Here is a 23,325-nt window from a genome sequence, read left to right as displayed (position 1 = left end):
AAAGCTCTTCGTCACAGATAGTCATTTGACATGACACATCACTCGCAAGGATGATGACAAGGAAGAACATAACGACAGAGTGACAGACTGGGAAAGGAACGCGTCTATGGACTGCTTCCGTAACGTGATTCACAATGCATTGCGGCTCTTTAAATATTGATTTACCGAATTCGAAACAAAAATCTATTCATGTTATTTCGGCTGCCGACCGCTGGTCTATGAGGACACGCACAGCAGAGACGCGATGATTAAATTAGTTTGTGTGCAGGAGGAAGCATGGATATAATTACAGCGTGACGAGGCACCTAGCAGTGTGATAGTTGATGGCTTCCTATGATGCTGACGATGAAGACGACCTGAGCGTTATCGTGAACTCCTACAAGTGCTAATAATCAACGTTTTTGGGTTTAGATCGCGTTATTTATAAATGTGTCGTAACCCTCCACCACCCGACACGGCCAATCAGTAAAAAAGTGTCACGTTGACAAAAGACAAATAGTTCACTGCTTTAGCCCACCGGTGTGTTGAAGCCACAATATTTACAATTTGAGTACGACATTTCGCTGGTAATTGCATCCAGCATCATCGGGCAATTCGCCAGCGAAACGTCGTACTCAAATTGTAAATGTTGTGGCTTCAACACACCGGTGGGCTAAAGCAGTGAACTATTTGTCTTTTGTCAACGTGACACTTTTTTACTGATTGGCCGTGTCGGGTGGTGGAGGGTTACGACACATTTATAAATAACGCGATCTAAACCCAAAAACGTTGATTATGAATAACATTGGTCGCGAAAGCCTACGTGTTAAATCCTACAACTGCTGTCGATAAAATAAATCATGGTAATGGACAGGCATGCAACCTCTTACTCTTGGTGGACGAATACATCGTGTGAATCGGAAAAAATAAATATAAAATCGATTGAGAGGGTTTCAGTGAAGGGGGGAAAAAGGTGTCTGATATGAGCAGTGTAATGGAGTACAATGATGTACTGTATAACACAGACAGAAATCCCCAGTATAGCCTCAACAGACTGTTGGAGCAAGTGCTGTTAGCGAGCACCTATGAAAGCCGGAACGGCACACGAGGAGGTAGGTAGCCAGTCCCACACCCGGCCGCCTTTGTCTCTCCAGTGACGATGTTTACACACCGCACCAGCTACTCATTTGATGCTAAGTCGAGTTGGGGGGGGGGGGTCAGAAAGTCAAAACAAATAATACAAAACACGACAGGAGTGCAGAGTAAGGGAAAGGAAAGGAAATTACGTGCTTTTTTTTTATCTCACCAGGTAAAGCCCACTGAGCTCTTAGCTTCATTTTCAGAAGCGACCTGGCCACAAATGATAGCTCAACGAATTGGCTCATCACGTGGGAATTTAGAGCAGCCAAAAATATATAAATAATCTGCTCCCAGTGGGCCACGGCAGGTGCAATCCCCCTACCTGCCCCCTCGCATGTGGACAATCACAGGTTCAGAATCAGAACATTAATTTATACTGGAGGAATCCGAAGAGCTATAAAGTGATTTTTCACAGACGTACAGTAGGGGCGGGTAAGAACGTTCCAGTTTCAGTTTAATTTATTAGGTGTAGCCCTGTGAGCCATTCTGCTCTTGAATCGGGTGCAACCGCAGCAAACAAAAACATGAACAAGAAAACATCTTAAAGTGACTGTGCGCAAACAGAAAAATCCAGGAAAAAACTGCAAAGTCTTTCATAAAAAAGCTCCGTACACCAACGCTGTGCAAAAATCCCAGTGGGATGCAAGTCAAACAACAATAACAACAAGACAACTTAGATTAAAGCCATCATTCTAACTCCGCACTACAACAAACAAACATGGCCAAACCAAAAAACTTTCGAAATCACCAAAATAAATCCATAAGCAATGTAACAGTGATCATAGGAGCTGTGACCGAAATTTCACAATAAACAACAAATTACAAGAAAGGTAAACACAGATTCACCCCAAATGCAACTGCATGTCCACTGCGAGCATTCTCCCACGACACGGGTGGCATTCACTCGCTGCGCTGTGGAAGCCAGCAGCTGGGTTTCCAACCTGGATACTACACCCGTCCACCGTACAATAGTCGCTTCACAAATCATATCCATACGAAAGAGAGGGATACGCATGGAGTGGAAATACTGTAACTTTAATGTCAGCATTGTGGCGATTGATAAAGTTACTCCGTCAAAATCATACTCATCATTGTTAGCTAGGATTTACTCTCTGCTGTTGTCATGATGGCAACAACAATCCATCCCACTTCTGCAATCGAACCGAGCACATTTTGCTCCCATCTCTCCGGAAGTCACCCTTCCCCCCCCCCAGGTGCTTTCGTTTCTTTGGCTGCCATTCGGTCCAACAATCATCATGCTTGCTAGCCGTGAGGTCTCCTGCCCACGTGCGCTTACATGCCTTCATGTCACATCTGATCCCCTGTTCCACGCGTGCCACACTCTGACTCTCGGTGTCACTCAGAATTTATTCATACTGGAGGATGCATCTACCTCTCGACGCGACTCTGTGCACTGCTCAGCTTCGTCGTCCGTGTTTCTGATCCATGCCAGAGGGAGGCACAATTGGATGCCGAGTTTTAGGACCAAATTTCAGGTTTTCTAACGGCAAAGGCACTATCTTGAGTTGAGGCTTTCGTGACTGCAGGAATCCATACTCTTTGGTTCTTTCGGTAAAGTCAACACAAGCGTCCGTCATCAGGTGGGAATTGGGAAAGCATGGTCTGCTGCTGATGCAGACTGTTTTAAAAGGTTTGAAATCGGTGTAGCCCAAGGGTCATAAAGAAGTGGCCGGGGCTAGTGATGTTAATGTAATAAATTAGCGTGTAACTGTAAGATAGGAGAGCGGCCTCCTAGACGAGGGTACGGAAGTGGCTTTGTTAATGTAAGAGATTAGCATGATGTTAATGTGAGAGATTAGCATGATGTTAATGTGAGAAATTAGCATGTAACCGTAAGATAGGCAAAGGCACTCTTTATTACTCTATTTCATGATTTTGATTCCGATCCGCCTTCAGTAATTAAGTGGTGGACAGGTGGCTTGACAGCACTGAGCCGAATGCGTGTACAGTACTATCCTGTGTAGTGTGAACCTAAATATATATGCATATATTAATAGGGCACGTACATCGATGAAACTTGAAGCGATCAAATGAGTTCATGTGCAGATGCTAGGATGGATCTTTGTATTGCAAGATCCGTGAGACATGGTGGTGGGGGGGGGGGCGAATTGGAGAGGCCTTCATCGATATGCAGTGGATCGATCACGTCTGATCATCATCATTGTTCGCTTTAACCCACGTGGACTTTCGTTTCCACGTGGAGACTCCATTCTTGAAATCCACGCGCGATCCGATACGAATCGTGCCCATCGATTCGACCAGCGACGGGGAATCGTCACAGGGCGATTACATCATCACAAAGGACTGATCACGTGGTACCGACGCGCGCGCCCCCCCCCCCCGCGCATCTCCCCCCCTCCTCCTCCCACCCGCGCGCGCGCACCGGAAGTGTAATACGCACTTCCGTCCGTTGACCGGAAACGGAAACCCTCGCTCGTTTCATACCCCCCCCCTCCCCCAAATAAAAAACTCGGTCGCGCGCCCGCGCCCCCCCTCCTCTCCCCCCACAAGCCCCGCCCCCCGCCCAACCCCCCCACCCTGCGTCAACCCCCTCCCCCTCAAGCCCCCCCCCCATCCCCCTCACACAGCCGCCCCGCCCCCCGCCTCGCGCCGAGCGCGCGCGCGCGCGACGTCTCCCCACATCATTAAACAACAACAACAACATCGCCGCCACCGACACCACCGCCGTGTGTGTGTGTAACATCGTCGGCGACATCGTCAACAACAACAACCACCCACCCACCCCACCTCCGCCGTCGCCGCCTCCTCCTCCTTCACCTCCACGGCGGTCCGCCTTCAAACCAGTCGCAGTTGTTACAGCGGGCGGGCAGGCAGGCAGCGCTTCGCCTCGTGTTATCGCGAAGTTTATGAATATTTTTTTAAAATATATATTTTTTATTTTAGCCTTCTCACCCCCCCCCCACACACCACCACCCCTTGGGCTCTCTCCCTCCCCCGCCGATGCTGCTTCAAGCAATGGCGAATGGGCTTCAACGTAAATATTAAGAGTCTTGAAGGCGGTACGTGACTCCACAGACATTATTTCATGTCGTCGTTTATGCTTTCGCCTTACTGCCCGTCGCTGCCGCTGCTGTTATCATTGCTGCTGCTGCTGTTGTTGTTGCCTCTTGCTGCTGCTGTGATTGTCGTGATTATAGCCGAGGGTGCTGCCTTGCTTTGCCCAACGCCCGATCTTGACAAGAGGTGCGTTTCGGAACGCCAAAGTGGCCTCGTTCCTGTGGTCATTACAAATCTCGATCGTTCCTGTTGTGGTGGTGGTGGTGTGCTCGCTTGCTCTTGCCATGCTATTGTGGAATTCCTGCCTCAAGTATGGACACTCGGTGTGTTGATGTGTGCTCATTTTGCTCTGCCTATAGCCACATCGGTAAGTTGAGCAGTGGTTTGTAATGTACTACTTGTGCCGTGGATGGACTTGCCTTGCCATAAGAATGTGCCGTTTCCACTGCTCGGCTGAGTTATTGTCAGGAGTGTGTTAAAGCTGTTCCTTTGCCCCTGCTGCTATTACCTCTGTTGACGGCAATGGTTGTGCTCTGGTTGTACTCTGGATTGATTTGGTTTTGGCATAACATTACGATGGTATTTCTATCACAGGCTCGGTTATTATTGTCACTAACCTCAAGGTGTTTTTGCAGACATGTGTTGGTGACTGCTAGTAGGTTAGCAGTGGTTTTACTGTTTTGTAAATGGACTCGGGGTTGTCATAAGAATGTGGAAATTTGCACCACGAGCTGAGTTATCACTGTCAATGTTAAGTGTTTTAGTGATTCCACATCGCCTGTATTACCAGTGATATTGACAAAGATAGGTTGACAGTGGTTCTGCTATACTTAGAATGTCGATTATTTGGCATTGTCACGTCCAGTGTATTAGCAGTGAGGTCACGTTCCCCCGTTTCTCAAAGGTAAGTCGGCAGTGGCTGTTGCTACAGGTGGACGCATGCTCATGTGATGTGAATGTGGAATTGACATTAATGGCTCCGTAGTTTAAGGGGCACCGTTATGACTTTTGACCCTTTGCTTTGATTGACGGCTCATTAAATCGATGTGTCTTGCAAAAAACAAATCCTGTGATGAATATAAAAGCCGTGGTGTAATTCTATTTTATTTTACAGTAATGCATTGTATTGTGGCATCTATTACAATATACTATCGCGGTCCTTTATGATGATTTATTTGCTATGGAAAGCGTTATATGCATGATATGCATGCTCTGGCTTTGCTGGAGAGAGGTGTAGCGGTGGCACAGTGGTTCGCATGCCGTGCCACAAACCCATGACAAACTTAACTGGTGGGTGATACCTGAACTGGTCCTGGGCCCTTTCTTCACCGACCTGCATTTACAGCGTACGTCAAACAACAGTCTCCGTGACCAACACCGCTTGGCAGGCTGTCATCCAGCAGTGGGTGGACGTTGTACATTGTTTTTTTAATGATACGTTTTTGCGAAAGTATATGTGACATGCAGAATACGTGAACGCAAAAGCCTCCGATAACAATGTCACTGATAATTATGTATTTCATAATCTCACGATGGCTCGTCTGAAGACTTTAATTTTAACCGGTGAAGATTGGAGTGGTGACGCAGCAGAGATAGCGCACTGTGTTGTGAACCCAGTGACCTGAGTCATGGCTAGCATCAGTGGCGACTGACATCTGACCAATATGGTGAAGTATGGTCAAAATAACCCCATGACCAACACCGCATGAGCAGGACGTCATCCAGCAGCAGATTGACAAACGGTTGTGAATTGTTGCTGTACAGCGGTCATTCTTTCATACACAGAATACCAATGGAAAAGTGAATGTTGTAAAAAAACACTAATAATACTCTACTATATAATAACCTGAGGTACCCTGCTAATTGCATAGGCGTTTCTTACAACTTGCAGTACGTTGTCACAAGATTGCAATTGTTATATTGTATTGTAAATATTAACTGGTTAAACTTTGCGTTAAAGGGTGGCTGTTAATGTTGACCTGAATCCCAACCATTTCCTGTCTCTTCCCCCACAAGGCGCCTGCAGTGGCCATTGACTTAATGCAGTTCGCCAGAGCCTCTTCAGTCGGCTTGTCGGGGGCCTTGCATTGAGAGGGCTGTGACGAGGAAGTGCAAGAGAAGGAGGAAGAGAGACGTGAGAGATCTCCTGCTGCCATGGTGCTCTTCAGCGGTTCACTGCGAGTGAGGGTACGGGAGGCGGCCGAGCTGAAACCCACGCCGTGGTCACTCCGGCACTCGGCGCTGGTGCCTGGCATGAAGGTGACGTCCCGCTCGCAGTCCAGCCAGCATCAGCAGCACAGCCAGCAGCAGCAACAGCTTCAGCAGCAGCAGCAACAGCAGCAGCAGCAGAGTCAGCAAAACCAACCACAGGGCCAGCCAAACCAGCAGCAACAGCAGCAATCGGGCCAACAAAATCAACAGAATCAACTGCAGCAGAATCAGAATCAGCAACAGAATCAGCAGCGCCCACTGCTGGATCCGTACGTTGCGCTCAACGTGGACGACTTGCACGTGGGGCAGACGCAGACGAGGCAGCGCACCAGCTGCCCGCGCTGGGATGAGGAGTTTGTGACGCAGGTGTGCGAGGGGCAGCGCATGGAACTTGCCGTCTTCCACGACACGACCATCGGCTACGACGACTTTGTCGCCAACTGCACCATCTCTTTCGAAGAGCTGCTGCAGAGCGAGAGCCTGCACTTCGAGAGCTGGGTGGGTGAGCCTGTTGGCACTGGGGTGGTGGCGACGGAGGCGGTGGTAGTGATGACGATGGCGCAAGTGGGAGAATTGGCATTTTGGAAATTTTTATGGGGGTTGGCCAGTGCACTGTAGACCGGTCGTTCGATTGCATCGATCTCGCAGCGTGGCAGTTAAAACAATGATCAAGTTTCTTAAATCCCCGATTCTGTGTCCATCAACAGTAAACACCTAGGTTGCGTGTCGTAGTGTAAGATATCTGGCCATCGTGAAAGAGTAGGCAAACTACCCTCTCGAGGGGCCGTCTAGAACTGCCTCTGGTGGAGGCCCTTCCTCCAGCTGTAGTGTGAGCAAGCTCTTGTAGGGCTGCACCCTTTTTGAAACTCAATAGCAGTTCCAGCTTGAAGTACTAACCTTTCATCATTTTGCTTTATCACTAGATGCACCATGAGTATATTGATAAGCTTTTCTCTCGTATCTCTTGACGCAGAGTAAGCTGCCTATGCACATAGAATATCTTATTGTAAGTTAGGGTACTGGCCAAGCGTACTCAGTGTTTTGTATTTCCTGCACTTTCATTATCGATTTTCTACCGTTTGTTTACGGAATATTGTATTGATTCCAAAGTCATGAAATCTATAATCTTCTACTTTTTTAGTGCTTGATCAAACTGCTTGGTGCATGGGACGCATTTTTACAGACGCATGAGGCAATGTCATTGTTCAGATCATTATGGATACAATATAATAAACGTACAGCACTTGGTCAAGCCACTGCTAGATGAATGCCTAACCACGCCATGTCAGTCATTGAGCTTGTATTTGGCCATACTTCACCACTCCGGTCATTGTGGGTGTGGTGAAGATTGGTAATGTTTTATTTTAATAGGTTTTTGTGCATGCAATTATCGTAAAACCTAAAAAAATTAAATGAACATCCCTAGCTAGGCATGTGTGCATGGTGGCAATGGCTGCCTGTGGCCATGTTTACGATTCAACTGGAGCCCCCCCCCCCCACTCCCAGCACACTTTCCAGTGATTCAATTGTGATTGATTTAGTCATGATTTCATTTTTTTTATTTCATTTTTACCATCTCATTTTTTATTTATCCAGTTATTTTTGTGTAACTTTACTTTATCATCAATGCAACATTGGTAAAATGCAAATTGAGTTTTAATTAGGCTTGGGCAAGACACGTCGTGATCAAAAGGGATAATAGCAAGTGGACAGAACTTGGGATGGAATGTCAGCCAAAGGAGAGACACGCCTGAGAGAATAACCACCACAGAGGATGAAGCAATGAGATCATCTCATGCGCAGGAGCTGGGTGGATCGCAGGATCATGAGGAATGGTGACAATATTGGGGAACCTTTTCTCCCAGCAGTGGATTGAGCATGGCTGATGATGATGATGAACATTGGCATGTAATGTACATGCATCGTAAATAATCAAATCTCACGTGCATTGTTTATTTGTCAGGAGCATAATCAATTTCGGTTGATGAATATATTTTACATGCCTACTCAACGCTTTGGGTAGTTGCTAGATTTGTGGGTAAGACACGAGGTTGGCATTTATTTAAATTTAAAAGATTCTGACATGATACATACATCGTGAGTGTGAAAAAGGATTATTGACAGTATTTGAATATTATTTAAATGATACGCCAAAATATCCTTTCGGGTGATGGCATGAAATAATTTGTACGAGACTAAAAGAATTACAAAGGAGACGAAAAATAATTGGTTCATGGATCAAATCACAACCCAAGTCGCTACGGTGGCAAATTGTTAAATTCCTGAGACGCCAAATTTTCGGTATGTGAGGTGGCCATTATTAGGCAGTATAGCAAGCAGGTTGCTGACTTATTTCCGCCAATTTTATGTGTTGTATTTATGGAATATCTCTTACTAAATTACCTGGAATGTGTTCATTCCCATCAGACCTTGGAAGCTAACCAGCGTTAAATAGTGTTTGGTTGGGTGACCACCGTTCACAACACAGGTGTTGTAGTAGGTATCGTAGGCGTTTAAAGGGCAGTGCAGAAAAATCCATTGTTCTATATTCCAATTCCCTTCACAAACTCGCACTGCCCAGCGTGGAGAGAAGTATGGTCATTGTGACCCTCATTGCCTCATTCAGCAGTGGATTGACATGTGATCTGTACATGTACTGTACGTGTGCCACAGCTTTCTCCCAAATGCTTCGCCCATTGGTGCCAACATCCCAAGCTGGATTCTCCAGTTGGTCATGAAACTCAGGCTTTCAAGGGTGAATTAAATAATTACGCAATTTTAATCATTACATTCGGAGAGCGCTAGCACAGTGAGTGGTTAGCTCGACGCACTATGAAAACGGCAACTTGAGTTCCATTCCCAGTCACAGCTAACATCGCTGGCGGATGTTGTACGAGCCGATTCTAGACTCCCCCACTTTAACAGTCCACACTGACGAACATCGTGTAGTGTGGCCAGACATCTCCCACAACTGACAACCACATGGCGAGAGGCCTTCATCCTGCAGTGGATAGACAAAAGGATATAAAGCTTTTACTAATACTGGTAGGAACCTCCTGGTTACACCAGCCCACAGGGGATTATTGTGTCCATCCGTCGTGCAGGGAGGGGCTGAGTGGGGAAGGAGGGGAGGGAGGGGCTGGGTGGGGAGGGGCTGGTCACCCCGTGGTGCCCTTATAAAACTCAACGTTTAACCTACTCGCGCCGGCTTGTGCCCGCCCTCACAGTCGGGCATATTTGCGGAATACACCACGCCGCCGTTGACCCTTGCCATTGACCGAGCAACCCAACGTTCTTACCAGTTCCCTCCGCAGGAATGTGTTTTATTCTGCGTAAGAATTACATTTTTACGTAATGAAGTATGGTTAAGCAACTCCCATGACTGATATGGTATAGCAAAGCCTTCATCCAGAAGTGGATCAGCAAATTTAAATAATTTATTGAAATGTAATCATCACATATGACATTGCACTTTTTGTTTGTGCATGGATTAATATTACACATGTAACACATGCTGTGCATGTAAAATGAAACATTTCAAGAGGTGATGTCGCAATATTTCGGCTTTTTACAAAGATCAACCAATTTCCTACTCTGGCAAATCCGGGCCCTTGATATGGCTGCAGGCCTATCCCTCTGTGTCGCGTAAAAAAAAAGATTTTTAAAAAATAATTTTTTTGTTTAAATGTTGGATCTCTACGAGATATGAGCTCGCGGTGTCATTAAGCGGTAGGGGCTTGGAATATGGATGTACACTATTAATATGAGTGGTGCTTGTCGCATAATTTCACGGTACAGCGGTTGTACGGACAGCATAGGTGGTGGGTGGGAGGGAAAGAACAAAGTGCTTGGACGAAATGTGCAATTAAAACATCCCGTAGCATTAACTTTGCCGCATGCCTTGTTTGTGCTGTTCACAGTGGAATAGCAGGAGATGTATACGAATACATCCATAAGGCTCTACTTGGGTTTACTTGCTGTGGCAGGGCGATATACAACCAAGGTGCTGTAGGGCTTTCGGTGAGAAGGCAAATGCCACGGCTAATGAGGCATTCCTCATCTCGGTGCTGCATTATTAGTTTTTTCCCGCAGAGAGCTCCTGCTATGATATATGTGTGTGTCACTATCTTCCTACTGCTACGCACGTGCCACCATTGTTAACACCCATGGGTATCGGCTGAGATGGTGTTATCGTGCTGTCTTATATTGTGCGCCAAGGATTGGCGTTTTCGAAATGTAGAGGTTGCGTGACAATGATATGATTATTGTTATGAAAACTGTATATAAGCAAACTCGGGATGAGTTTCGGCCATCTGGGTCTCATCAGAGAGGTTAAGCTTTTTCAACAAAATTAGTTATTGGGCAATTGGCTGAGAATGTGTTTTGGTAAGCGTATATTTGTTAGGTGTGTAATTAAGCATTTTAGATCTATCCTTATGCTTGTGATGCACGCTATAAATGCATCGAGTCGCGTTTGTGAAAATCATACATTTGCAATTTTCTGTGCGAGAATCAATTATTTACAGTTTATGAAATGCATTTTCCAGTGTTACCATTTGGGAGATTGAGCGGGGAACAAAAAAGATGCAAATTATATAAAAACAATGCAAAGGAGATGGTCAAAAAGAGGCTGAAATTAACTCTGTTCTTTAATGGAATTGTGATCCCGAATTGTGACAGTTCATCAAATTTCTGGACAAAAGGGTACAGTGTACACGCACAATTCACTTGTCATTTCACTGCCGAATGAGGGCGACTGCATAACGTGTGGGTCGTGGGGGGGGGGTTATCTGGCCATGCTTCACCATCTTGGTCAGTGTGGGTTAGGTGTGTAGGCGGTGGCGAAGATTTGCGGTAAAAAAAATGTGTTTTTCCCAAAATTGGGCTAGTACTGGTAAGCTTGAAGCGCAAACAGTGCGGTCATGGTAATTTTACACCGATACACCCACTTTTGTTTTGAATACAGTCGTGTTCCATTTAAATTAATTCTAACCAACGCGTTGTCTAACCGCCTCGGCAACCAATTTGGCCGGTCTGAATTGAGCCGATCACATCGCCGCAGCCGCTGGGAAATGCAATCAGCCAGTGCAGTTCCCTTGCCGCCTTCCCCTTCAAGGTCGACAGGTGGAAGGTGGTTCAGTGCTATCTTCATCGTGGTTTCGTTTTTTTTTACTGCACAGGCTATTTCTTCCAAACATAACATTCATCATCATTTCATGTTCTGTCCTTGGCTTTGTCGGAGCAGGGTCTTCCAAGTTGATTACTTTTGCACGTTGCACTGTCCAGCAGTGCATCTATTTATTTTGATTGAACAGCTTGAAAAGACTCTTGAGTGTAATCTCTGAGTCAATATTGGGTTAAGAAATATATTTTGACCCATATGCAACCACATATTTTTTGAGAACATTGGTGTGTATCCATAGCCACTGAAAATAATATAAATCCTGTTCAAAGCATGGCTTTCTGCACTTACCACGGTCACTAACGTTTTTTTTTCTCTTGGATTACTGTGCTGGGTACAGTAGCTGTAAAATATTCTTCACGAACTGTTGTACAACAGGTTTAATTAAAAAAATTGTTCATATATTTTAGTGGGGTGTAGGCGCAGTGTTATGAACGAAGCCAGAAAATGCAGTCGGAATAAAATTATATCAATTATAAATCGTAGGTAAAAGTATCGGTTGTAATGTAGCATGCTGTGGAATATTGCCATTTTGTGATAATATAAATTTACATAACGTATCTTGTCAAGTGAAATCGTTAGAAAATATCAAACTAGTATACCAAAAGATGAACTTTACGCTGAAACACGCATCATGTCAAACTCGTCAAAATCAAAATACACGGCGTGAAAAGCAAAGCTTTATCAAAACTTATCTGTAAAATTGCAGCTAAGTTTATCAACAAATTCAAGCAAGGTAATCAATAAACCTAACCCATAGACGTGAGAGACGGTGCCATGCAACTCTTAGCCGCTGTAAGTGAATAGCGATTGCACGGCCAACTGCAAAATCTGTCGCTGTGCCCACAAACCCCTTCCTTTAAAGTTTTAACATTTCCCGTGATCTTTGCAGGGTCAGATTAGTTCATTGTAATGTCTAATTGGTCAGTGTGGTATTTACCGTGTTATTTTTTTCCATGGCTAGATGTAAGCTTGCCGACGAAGCGAACGTCACGTTGCTGCCGCAGTGGCGCAGTGAATTTATTATCATGAAAAAAAGCTACGTTTTAAAGTGTTCTTTGTATCCAGCATTAAGTATATCAGTCATAATGCAGTGTCCTGAAAGATTGCTGTCATTTTGAGAGACTGAAACCCCATACCATAGAGTTTAGACCGAATAAAAATCCATTGGCTGATGACTGACTGACTCGCAAATGTCATCTAATCCGCAGCACAATTGCTCTTGCCTTATCTCACACATTGGCTTGCAGAATTGTGTTGATTTCACCGCCGCCATGTGGTCGGGCGCTATCGGGCACAAGCAGGCTGGCTTACACATATCCAGTGGGAAAGTATGAATGTTTAAACACTGATACTCGGCAGCTTTGAAGGGATTTTTTGATTTGCAAAAGTTATTTTAATTACGACTCACTTTTCACGTGCGATTGCAAAGCCTTAGGCAACCGATCAGGTTCAGTTTGCAAGTGAGGCTGGTGTGTAATGACAAGAAACAATATGTACAGTGTTTTTTTTTTGCATTGTCGTGAAGTTATTATCTACAAAGCAGTAAACGAGGAACGAAGCATCCTTGTTTAACTTTGCAAATGCGAAGTTGTATTTGGGTGTGAGCTGACATTAACCACAGTTTTTGTGTTGTAATCTGCAAGCTGTAAGGATGACTTGCTTAGTTTTACTGAGATCTGTTGCTTGAATAAGTTATGTTTTGTACATGTGCACGTATAGCCGTGTTGCCAGTTCACTGTCTTGCTAAGGGACCTTCCATGCCATGTAAGTCGTGGGGCATCTTGGACCATACTTCAGCACACCGCACAGTGCTGGCTGGTGACGGAGGGGGAGCATAAACATTGGATCATAGTACAGTCCAACAACATTTTGCTGCACTGCCGCTTGTTGTCAATGCATCCCGACACTTTAATTATCAACTTAATTACGGGTAATAATTATATGTTTTAATTATAACTTTAATTATACATTAACTATTAAAACATATTTAGCATTCATTGGGAGGTAACTTCATTTCAATCATTCCAATTCCATTTCTAGTTCAGAATTTTGAGCGTGACTCACTCGTCGGCTTTTTGTTAATAAATTCCAGACCCTCGGAGGGAGCCCTCTTTATTCAACATGTCAGGAATACAAACTAGCCTGTCAGACCACGCACTGTAATACGATGCGTTAATGTTTCATACAAATGTCAACAGATTAAGCAAATGGGTATTTCCATGGCATTGGTAACATCGCATTGTTTAAGTGGTATTTGGCAGCATGTTCCGTGTGGACTTGGACTGAGCGTGCCATGCTGTACCAGAGTCGGGGATGGGTCAGATACGAAAATAACAAGAGGAGCCATTTTTTTTCCGAATTCGGTACAAAACTCGATATTTCAAGACCCGCAATGCAATGTGATTACGCACATTAAGTCACGAAGCAGTCGGTAAAGAGCCGCACGCGGCTCTGGAGCCGCGGGTTGCCGACCCCTGGTCTGGGGCGGATTGTAAGTAAGTGGGGTGCGTTTCAGCAACCCCGATGCTGGCCATGCGGTGTGTAGGGGTGTGGCAGATCTTGCCGCGCGTTGTTTCAAATGCCGATCGGCTTTCATACAGAGGTGGTGCATTTCCCCCAAAACCGACGCCCGCTGGCATTTAGTTCACCTTGCGAATGCTTTGATGTTAACATCGTTGCATGGAATTCATGGGTCACTTGTTCCAGCCAAACACATCGGTGCTGTCAGGGATATGGATTTCCAACGTAACGTTGCACCGGCGTCTTTTATGCGTTCCAGAAAGCCTCACTCGGTTTCAGTATTTTTCAAGATGGTCATGCATGTATGGCAAATTCTATTTAATGTATGTTTTTGCATGTGGGAGGGAAAATTTGCTATCTGGTGTTAAGTCACACAGGGGATAACACTCCGAGAGCATCTGATCAAATCACCCAGAGTGCTCCATATTTTGTCAGATCTAAGCAAAATTGTGACTGGGTGATACTTTTATGGGAGATGACCATGTGCAGATCATAATAGGGCTGCAGGGCTACATGGTGGATAGCAGAGAGCAGTGCAGAAGAAATATAATTTTGTACTTTACTTCTGTGTTCTAATGTCTATACCCTATGCATTCAAACAAACCTGCACTCACGAGCGTGGTGAAGTATGCTCAAATTAATTCCCATGAAATGATGAGGCCCCCTCATTCAGCGGTTGCTTGACAAAAAGGGGCTGTACATGTGCAACAGTCCACACAAATCGGTAAACGATCCCATTTGCAATGCTGCCAACTCGTCGCCACATAGCAGCGTAACGGGTTTGAGAGTTTGAAAAGTCGAGGTGACCCACGTGCCAAGTGCCGTATTCTAGTCATGTGCCACCAGTAGCTGGTGACGTGGAGCTGCCAGTTGTCTGACTCAAACCTGTGTCTCTCAGGTTTTGTTTTATTAGTTATATAATTATCATCATCCATGATTGCTGGGTGAAGGCCTCTATTTTTAGTGATTTTCTTACATGTCCTATACTTTGCACTCCTATTGTTTTTTTTGTATTGTTTGTTGTAACGTTATGACCCCCGTGCTACTACTGGACATCTGTGATAAACAGCTTCATATCTCATCGAATTCTTCCTGTCTAAAGATTATGATTCTAAACGGCATCTCTCATGATGCCACAGGTCATCTACGCATGAGCCGACTTTATTGAGGCATCTCTGATTCTACTCTCGGGCTCCCATTCCCTTCTTTGGCTTCCATTTCTTCGTGATTCACACTTCTGGACATCATCACTCAAACTGCAGTTGGTAGATGAAACAATTTGACTGGTTTCATTAATTATCGGCTCTGATGTGTATTCATGAGGCTTTTGAACTCTAAACTAAAGAAAATGTACGAACATGTTATCGTGTTATCCTGTGCTGTTGGTCAAGGTACTATTTTATTTAAAAAAAATATTACATTCATTGTATTAATGTTATATAAAAAAAAATTGTGTTCACATTACTTTTGTTCTTTTTTTATTTATAAGAATGTACTCCTGTATTTCAATTATACACAGTCAACCCGAGTTCGATTCTCAATCATGGCTAACATCAGTGACAGTGATATCTGAGCCGGTCCTCAGTGATAATACCCCCCTTCACCAACCCGGACTGGCCGGAGTGGTGAAATATAGTTAAACGAACAAAAATGACTTCCAGCGTGGGGGAAGCCTCTTTGTTTTCAAGCAGTGGATTAACGTACGACTCTAAATTGTTGCTCAAATTAACGTTTTACTTTCAGTATAAATTGCATTTGACATTTCTGGATTCGTGTGCTTTGTTTCAACAGGTGGACCTAGAGCCAGAAGGCAAGGTGTATGTCATCATTGACCTGAGTAAGTGTGGCGCATTCAAACTCCAACCACAGACAGCTGCATGTGCTCTGTTTGTGAAATTCACATGCACGTGCGCATTTTGGGGCCGCGTGCGTCTTTTTTTTGCACACCGGGCCCCGGCCCCGTCGTTTGTACCAAAACGCCCGGCCTTAATTGGGCCATAATGCAGCCTATTTTCAAGAAAAGTGATCTCACAGCTGGCTGCCATAGCTACAGGCAGCCCATGAGAATACATTAACAGCACGACAAAGGCCATAAACAGATGCATTCTTTACCAACTGCATAATTCAGAAGGCAACAGCTTTACGCTTTATTCCAGAGAATGAAAAAAATCCAACTATAACAACTGAGATAGATTTTTATCGCAGTTGGGCTAAATTGAAAAACTGCCCACATTGGCGAACATTAAGGGAGCTGGAGAGCTTCAAACTTCTTCACGTTTTTTTCAAAGCGGAAAAGGAAAATATCCTTTCGCAAAGTTGAAATTTGGAAATGCCACATAATGGAAAAATAAAACGCCACAGTGAAGTCACGTCCTTCATGAAAGGTCCATTCAAGCCAAACTATGCGGCAATACCTGCAGCAGCAGCAGCAGCAGCGCGTGCAGTTACAGTTCATCACGGGGACCTAATTTATGCATCACATTACCATGTATGACTCACTTGCACAACAAACCCTTTCCGTGGGTTAATAACGTGCTGCTCGTGAGTCTTTCAAAGGGAATTTGTTTGGGAAGCTATCCCACGGAATTGAAAGTCTGTGATTTTTAGATTATAATACTCGATGTTACGTGCGGGGAGACCAAAAATGGAAGGATGGGTGGAAAGCCTGCATCGGACGAGATTGTTTTTGAAAGGTTGCCTAGTTTAATGGCTTATTGATGGTCCCGCAAGAGAAATGCCTCGGGTTATTCAATCGGTGCATGCTCGATACATTTATAGTTCTCTTGTCTTGGCCAAGTCAATAAACCATCATTTTCTCCGCTTTACTTTCCATTATGTTTAGAGCAGGGATGGCCAGCATCCTGTAATGTTCGTCGCTGTTGTTTAAATTGTGTCCACATGAGCAGCTTTCAATGCAGCAGTCAAAAGTTACCTTGTACTGCACTTAGCTGGTATGTGCAGTTACATGCATTAAAGACAACAATAGGCCTTTTAGCTGCATGTCGCTCTAAAATACACAGAGCGTTTTATAATGCGACTGTTCCCTTTCTGTCAAATAATTGCTGCTGGACTGGAAAAAAAGGTGGCCACTATGCCGTAAACTGAATGGTAACAAACCGCCCGTGATTATTAAATGCAATAACAGCTCCAGCTTGAAGTAATCACTTTTCATCACCCTCATTTCGCACTCATAGCACCATTAGCTGATGGATCAGATTTTCTCTTTTCATATCTTTGACATAGGAGTAATTCCTCCCACTTAAACCCAGGATGTGCCCGATCTCATCAGTTCATATTTGAGCCTGTTTTGCGCTTGGATGAGTAACCGGCCTGTATAAAAACAGGTGGCGTAGGCTGCTGCAAGCCTACGTTATCAGCAGAGGGCAGTGCAGAAAAAAAAAACCATTGTAGTACTGAACTATGCTGCAACATCTTATGCTCTCCGCTTTCACCACGCATTGACTGGTGTGGTGCAGGTTGGTCTAATCACCCTCACGACCTGCCTGGTGGGCGGAGGCCCTCATCCAGCAGTGGATGGACAAAAGGGCTGTACGTGTACATAAAATATTACCGAATATCGTTGAGGTTGCGTAACCGACAGTTACTGCGCTTGCAAAGCGTACTCCATGTGCCGTTCCTGACACGTTAACGAGTGAAAACATTGTGCTCTTGCAAACCGACAGGGTATCTGCAGCGCACGGCTCTTCTGTAATTTGCCCCGAACGTAATTTGCCAAGAGCGTGCGCGCGCAATTGTTCTGCAAACCTGCAAGAGAGCGGGGTCATGGGGTTGGCGGCGGTGCAGATGCCCGCTGCCTTTTACAGCTGGAAACACGGCCCCCCCTGAGTGGACAAAAGGTCGGCCGCTAGCGGTGTAGAGTTTAAGCGGGAAGCAGACATATAATAGCCCTCTTGTTGATCGAAGTGGGGAAGATGAAGGGAGGGTGGCGCAGTGGGTGTGGGCAGAGCAGGGCAGCAGGAAGCTCGCCAGAGGGCAGCGTGCCAGCTACATCGGCGCAGGGTTTTAAGGGAACATGGCACAGAATATCCAGAAATCCTCTTTATGCAACACGTTTCGGCATACAGTGCGGCTCCGATATTAATGATGGTGTCAATGGAAGTGGGAATGCTGATGAATAGAGGCTATTTCGATGGCTGATTTCATTGCTCTGCCCTCACAGTTGTAGTACATAGGGCCTGCGTTATGGGCAGTCGAGTGCCATGCAGCTAAATCTGTCGTGCTGTTCGTCTATGTTCCTACATCTGTACTCCTTTCATCAACCTGCACTGATGGTCGTGAGTTACTAAATAACACTCTTAACCCATATGGCTTGGAGAGGCACTCATCCAGCAGTGGAAAAACAAGGAGCTGTACGTATGCACCTATATGTGGATTATCATGATCCATTTGTTCACTTGTAAGGTGAATTGCCACATAGGAATGATGTTTTTGAAAATTGACTTTTATCTTTAAGATCAAAGAGGGAAATATGTAGGCGTCATCCTTCAGAGTATAGACTCATCTAATTCGTATGTCACTGGAAATACCAAAGATCCTTGTAAAGTGCCTAAACTCCGTGGGTGACACATGCGCACATGCATGCGTACTGTAGATGTTTTTTTCCCTTCCCCTGGCGGACAGATTTTCATTCCAGCGCCTGTGGGTGATATCACGGAGCCAGCAGAGCGTGTATTAATGCGACGGTGATTCCTCTAATAGTGGCCAAGATAAATCCACTTTCTAAACTATACGCTAGCTCTGCTGGGTTGTGAACTGGTGCCAGATTCTTACGGTGACTGGTTTGACTCTCGTACCTTCACGTTCCCCTGTAAGTGCGTGGCAAGAACGCTGACATCTTAGCATCCGTGGATGTGTAAAAAGATCCCTCGACGCTCTTCATAAGAGGAGGCCATTGTGTTCCTAATTCTCAGCCCGTTTTTGGAGAATTGCCAGCAATTACTAAATTACCGTACTAAATTGGTCACTTCCTGAAAACTTGCTGGGGCTACGTGCCATTAAGCTGAGCTGGAGAGGGATTCCTTGGGACTAAAACTGCCGTAAGGCAACACATGCCGAGTGGATTATTATTATTATTATATACATACATACACACAGGGTGAAGCGGTGACCCATTGGTCAACCCCCGTGACCCGAGTTCGAGTCCTGGTCGTGGCATGGACATTTTGAACCTGTCCTGGGCCCTCCCCTGGCCCACTACACTCACCATCATGGTCAAACAAACCTCCGTCACAGACACACGCTGAGGGGGAGACCCTCATCCAGCAGTGTACTACACAGCGTAGCGTATAACGAGACATTCAGTGTCGATGTTGAATCTGTGCACGTGCGAACCCTGGAATGCCCGGTAGCTTGCTGTTTACCAAAGCTCATACACATCGGCATGCAGCTCCTCGTGTTTTATATATTCCCCAGTTGGTTATGATTTTTTTTTGGAGTGGGGGGGGGGGCGGGAAATAATAAATAAATAACCGCGGGTAAAATTGCGTGCTGTTTGAATGTAAATTATGAAGGAAAAATACCGAGCATATTTTAAAACTTATTCAGCGTTTTGAAATTTGAAATGGCACGGTTAATCCGTTGAGCTTTTTTCAATCCTTTAATGTCGGCGTAAACAAGTTGGTACATTTATAAGTACATTATAAAACACGCTTTACTGAAATAATTTGTTCGTTTTTTACTTGACTTGGATTTTTTGAGTAACATGCAAGAAATGTTACTATTTTGATTTGAAGCTTTCGTGACTGCAGGAATTCATACTCTTTGGTTCTTTTGGTAAAGTCACGTGGGTAGAAAGATTTTTTATTCGTTTTTTTTTCTATCTACGTGACTTTATCGAAAGAACCATGCATATGTTAGTATTTTATTTTAAACGATTGATGCAGAGCAGTAAATGGACACTTTTAGAGATATACGTGCTTCAAATGTAGGTGTTTAACCCTAGCTGGTATTCATGTTTTTTTTTATTGTGACCCTGCCACAAAATATTTTTTCCCGGTTGAATGAAACCCGAACAAACGTGCTACTTGCACTTTAGATTTATTGCCAGAATTTCCTGCCCTCCATCAACTCTCCAGACAAGTTTCCTATTCCGTCCTTTTTTTTGTTCAATATTGCAGCGTTACGTGCCTAAAATAGACCTTTATTTAATATCTAGGTCAAAGATAGGCGACAACAATAGGGGATATACAATAACATAATGACTTGCTCTTTTACTTGAGCGTTTTTCAATACGGCGAGGCTTGAGGGAGAACCCACGAAACATTTGTCCTCGTAAACATTTTCCACTTTATTGTGTTGCCAATGGTGCACACAACTCAATAAAATATTGTTCTACTTTTCAGTATTGGCATTTTATTTGTATTTCCAATGAAAACTGTGAATGGCTTCTTTGCCATTTCAGCCTTCCTACATTCCGTGCTCGATTGGGTCAAAGAAAGTGTTGGAATATGCATTTATAAAACATATTTGTATGGGAAGTAGTGGCTGAAGTAAAGTGGGGTTTTATAGTTGATAATCCAGTACAAAATGTTACGTTTTCAGTGAAGTCAGCCACTTGTTTTGCATGTATATGCGTATAAAACGAATACAATTTGGATTTATGTGGTCTCTAAATGTGATTGCATCTTTAGACGTTGTGCAGAAACAGTGGGTATACGTTTAGTCCAGAGAGACAGTCAGTTCAAGGCAGAGAAGAAGAAAGCCTTGAATTTTTACTTGAACAGGGGCAGAGGGTCGACAGCATGGACAGCTGGAGAGGCGTTCCAGATGATTGCGACAGCAGAGGAGAATTAACGATTATCCCACTCAACAAAGTGTGACTGAGGACTTCAATGGGAAGCCTTGATTGCTGGAGCGAAGGAGATATACATGGAGGGGAGTAGAGTGAGATGGGATGACGGATTTTGTGATCCTCATTGATAGGACTAAAGCACCCTAATCTGGCTAGATTTTGGAAGATAAGTTGAGCCTGGTTAGTATTTGAACAGAGGACTACCAGGGCTTGTCAGTTGTCGTGGGCATGGGGCTGATGGGTAGTCAGGATATGGCGGTTGTTGAATGACACCTCCCATGTGTGTGGATTTTCTCCAGATACTCTGAATTCTGCTCTCACGCAAACCCAATTATACATTCAATTGGCCAACCATCAAAAAGCAGAATCATCCTAAAAAAACATCTATTGGCTCAGTGAGGCTTTCCTTGGTAACCAATTGGGCATCATAATTAGAATCATATGCCACTCAGAACATTATGCACACATGTATTCTATTTTATTACATAGCCTGTTAGATTCCAAATGCATTTTAGATAAGCAATGTGAATTAAATTAAGTGATTATAACAAGAGGCAAAATGTAATTAATAGAGACTTTTTTTCTTAAACCAATTTAGAATTTTAAATTAGATTCTTTTTACTTCAGTCTGATATAGAACTTCTCAAAAATACATAACAAAATTTTACTGAAGAATGCGTTATAACCCTCATTAGACCTGCATCCCGCGTGGGTCCGATGAACTGAGTGCTAAATTGTGAAAGTCGACAGTTATACAGGTAGGAACAACAGTTCCTCACTGCCCACCAGGGATTATTTGTCTGTCTGTCGTGCATAGCATGTATTTAATCGGGCGCTTTGGGCAGGCTCAGCACCACGTGACGCGCGGCCCCACGCAGCTTGCGCCGTATGACACGGATCGCACGAATACGCGGTCCAACCAAGTTCCTACCTGCCCACTCCGAAGGAACGTGTTTGTACAATTAGTGGGCAGTCTGTCCTATGGATGGGGTGACATAACTGCTCAGTTCACACTCAGCTGATTCTTACCAAACATCACTCACGTGACACTACTCACCGGTCCTCAGACCATCAGTCCTCACGAGCGGATGAGCATGACCGAAGCCAACAACTCGAGTGCTGTCAAAGGTCAAGTAGATCCTGAACTGTGTCCTCGTTAGGAGAAACTACATTTACTGTATCGTGAGTTTTCAAATGATACCTCGTTAATTGACATTGGTGGAGTGGTCTCGGAGCCGTTCTCCAGAGAAACATATAAACATGCAAAGATACTTCCCGCAAAACCTTTTCGTCACTCGCAGACTTTTCTTCCACGAAATTCAGTTATTTGCAATGTTACGTTTGTACACCGCTTTAAGTTTCACGCCTTTTTTTCCCTTCGACCGTTCGCAATTTGGCAACATGGAATCGTTGCACCTGATGAGTTGAATGATGATGTCACCCTGCTGCTGCTCTATTTAAGACCGGGAGCAAGAGCAGAGCCTCACCATTTTGCCGAATTGCCCGATGATGCTGGATGCAATTACCAGCGAAACGTCGTACTCAAAAATTGTAAATGTTGTGGTTTCACGCTTCAACACACCGGTGGGCTAAAGCAGTGAACTATTTTTCTTTTGTCAACGTGACACTTTTTTGCTGATTGGCCGTGTCGGGTGGTGGAGGGTTACGACACATTTATAAATAACGCGATCTGACCCAAAAACGTTGATTATGGACATGGAATTGTGGCGGAGGAGTTGCCTGTGCGATACACGCGTGGACTGTGACCCGTGCGTGCACCCAAGCTATTGTTTCAGTCCTACCGCTATTCCAAACGCTGTGTTGCTTTTGCTGGTCTAGTGTCTGTTGCATTTTATGCTATTTTTGCATCATTTGTGGTGGGTATTTTTATTTTGATCATGGGGTCGTAAGCGTCAAGTGAATGGAAGAAGTGAGAGCAAGAGTAAAAGGCAGAAAGAGTGGTGAGTTTAGCTCAAAAAGTAATTGTTGGATCGACTTGCTCTTCATCATCATCACACTCCCATCATCATCCAAAGTACATGGAACTTCAAAATGTATAGTATATATATATTTTGTATTCATTCCATTTAATTGTATTATTTGTGTTATTTTCTGTTTGTGTTATTGTGCAATTTAATTAAGTACATGGATGCTATTTCTGTGTACAGTACAGGATTAAAGTAAAAAAAATCATTTTATCCAGTGTCTTCAGTCGGACATGGGACCCTGACCCCCTTTTTCTATATAAACAAAGTGTGTACATTCGCAAATTGTGTTTTCGCGCATATTTTCAAGAATAGAACCCTTGCGGATGTCGAGGTCTTGCTGCAGATTAGCCGGACACACGTATGTGAATATGTAGATACACTGAGCCCTGCTAGGAATGTGGAATTTCCACTACTGGCTCAGGTGGTAAACAAAAGTGCACCAACCAAACTTG

The 23,325-nt window shown here is 44.4% G+C and overlaps 1 protein-coding gene across 3 annotated transcripts in view; it reads left to right on the top strand.

Annotated features, from left to right (window-relative positions):
- Nucleotides 1-23,325, top strand: part of LOC133352798 (protein kinase C epsilon type-like) — an 80,056-nt gene that overhangs the window by 5,696 nt on the left and 51,035 nt on the right. Inside the window, exons 1-3 of one of the 3 annotated variants that reach the window (XM_061568706.1) lie at nt 3,744-4,160; nt 6,175-6,867; nt 15,866-15,911. In XM_061568706.1, coding sequence (XP_061424690.1) covers nt 6,313-6,867; nt 15,866-15,911 — 601 coding nt within the window. In that variant the 5' untranslated portion in view covers nt 3,744-4,160; nt 6,175-6,312. Of the gene's footprint in view, nt 1-3,743; nt 4,161-6,174; nt 6,868-15,865; nt 15,912-23,325 lie in introns of those variants that run through there. The other 2 variants (XM_061568703.1, XM_061568704.1) reach the window with 2 other exon arrangements.

The sequence above is a fragment of the Lethenteron reissneri genome, chromosome 41 (genome assembly GCF_015708825.2).
Source record: "Lethenteron reissneri isolate LAM-NWPU_2019-01 chromosome 41, ASM1570882v1, whole genome shotgun sequence".
Classification (NCBI taxonomy): Eukaryota; Metazoa; Chordata; class Hyperoartia; order Petromyzontiformes; family Petromyzontidae; genus Lethenteron; species Lethenteron reissneri.
This window is presented reverse-complemented; position numbering and strand designations above follow the sequence as displayed.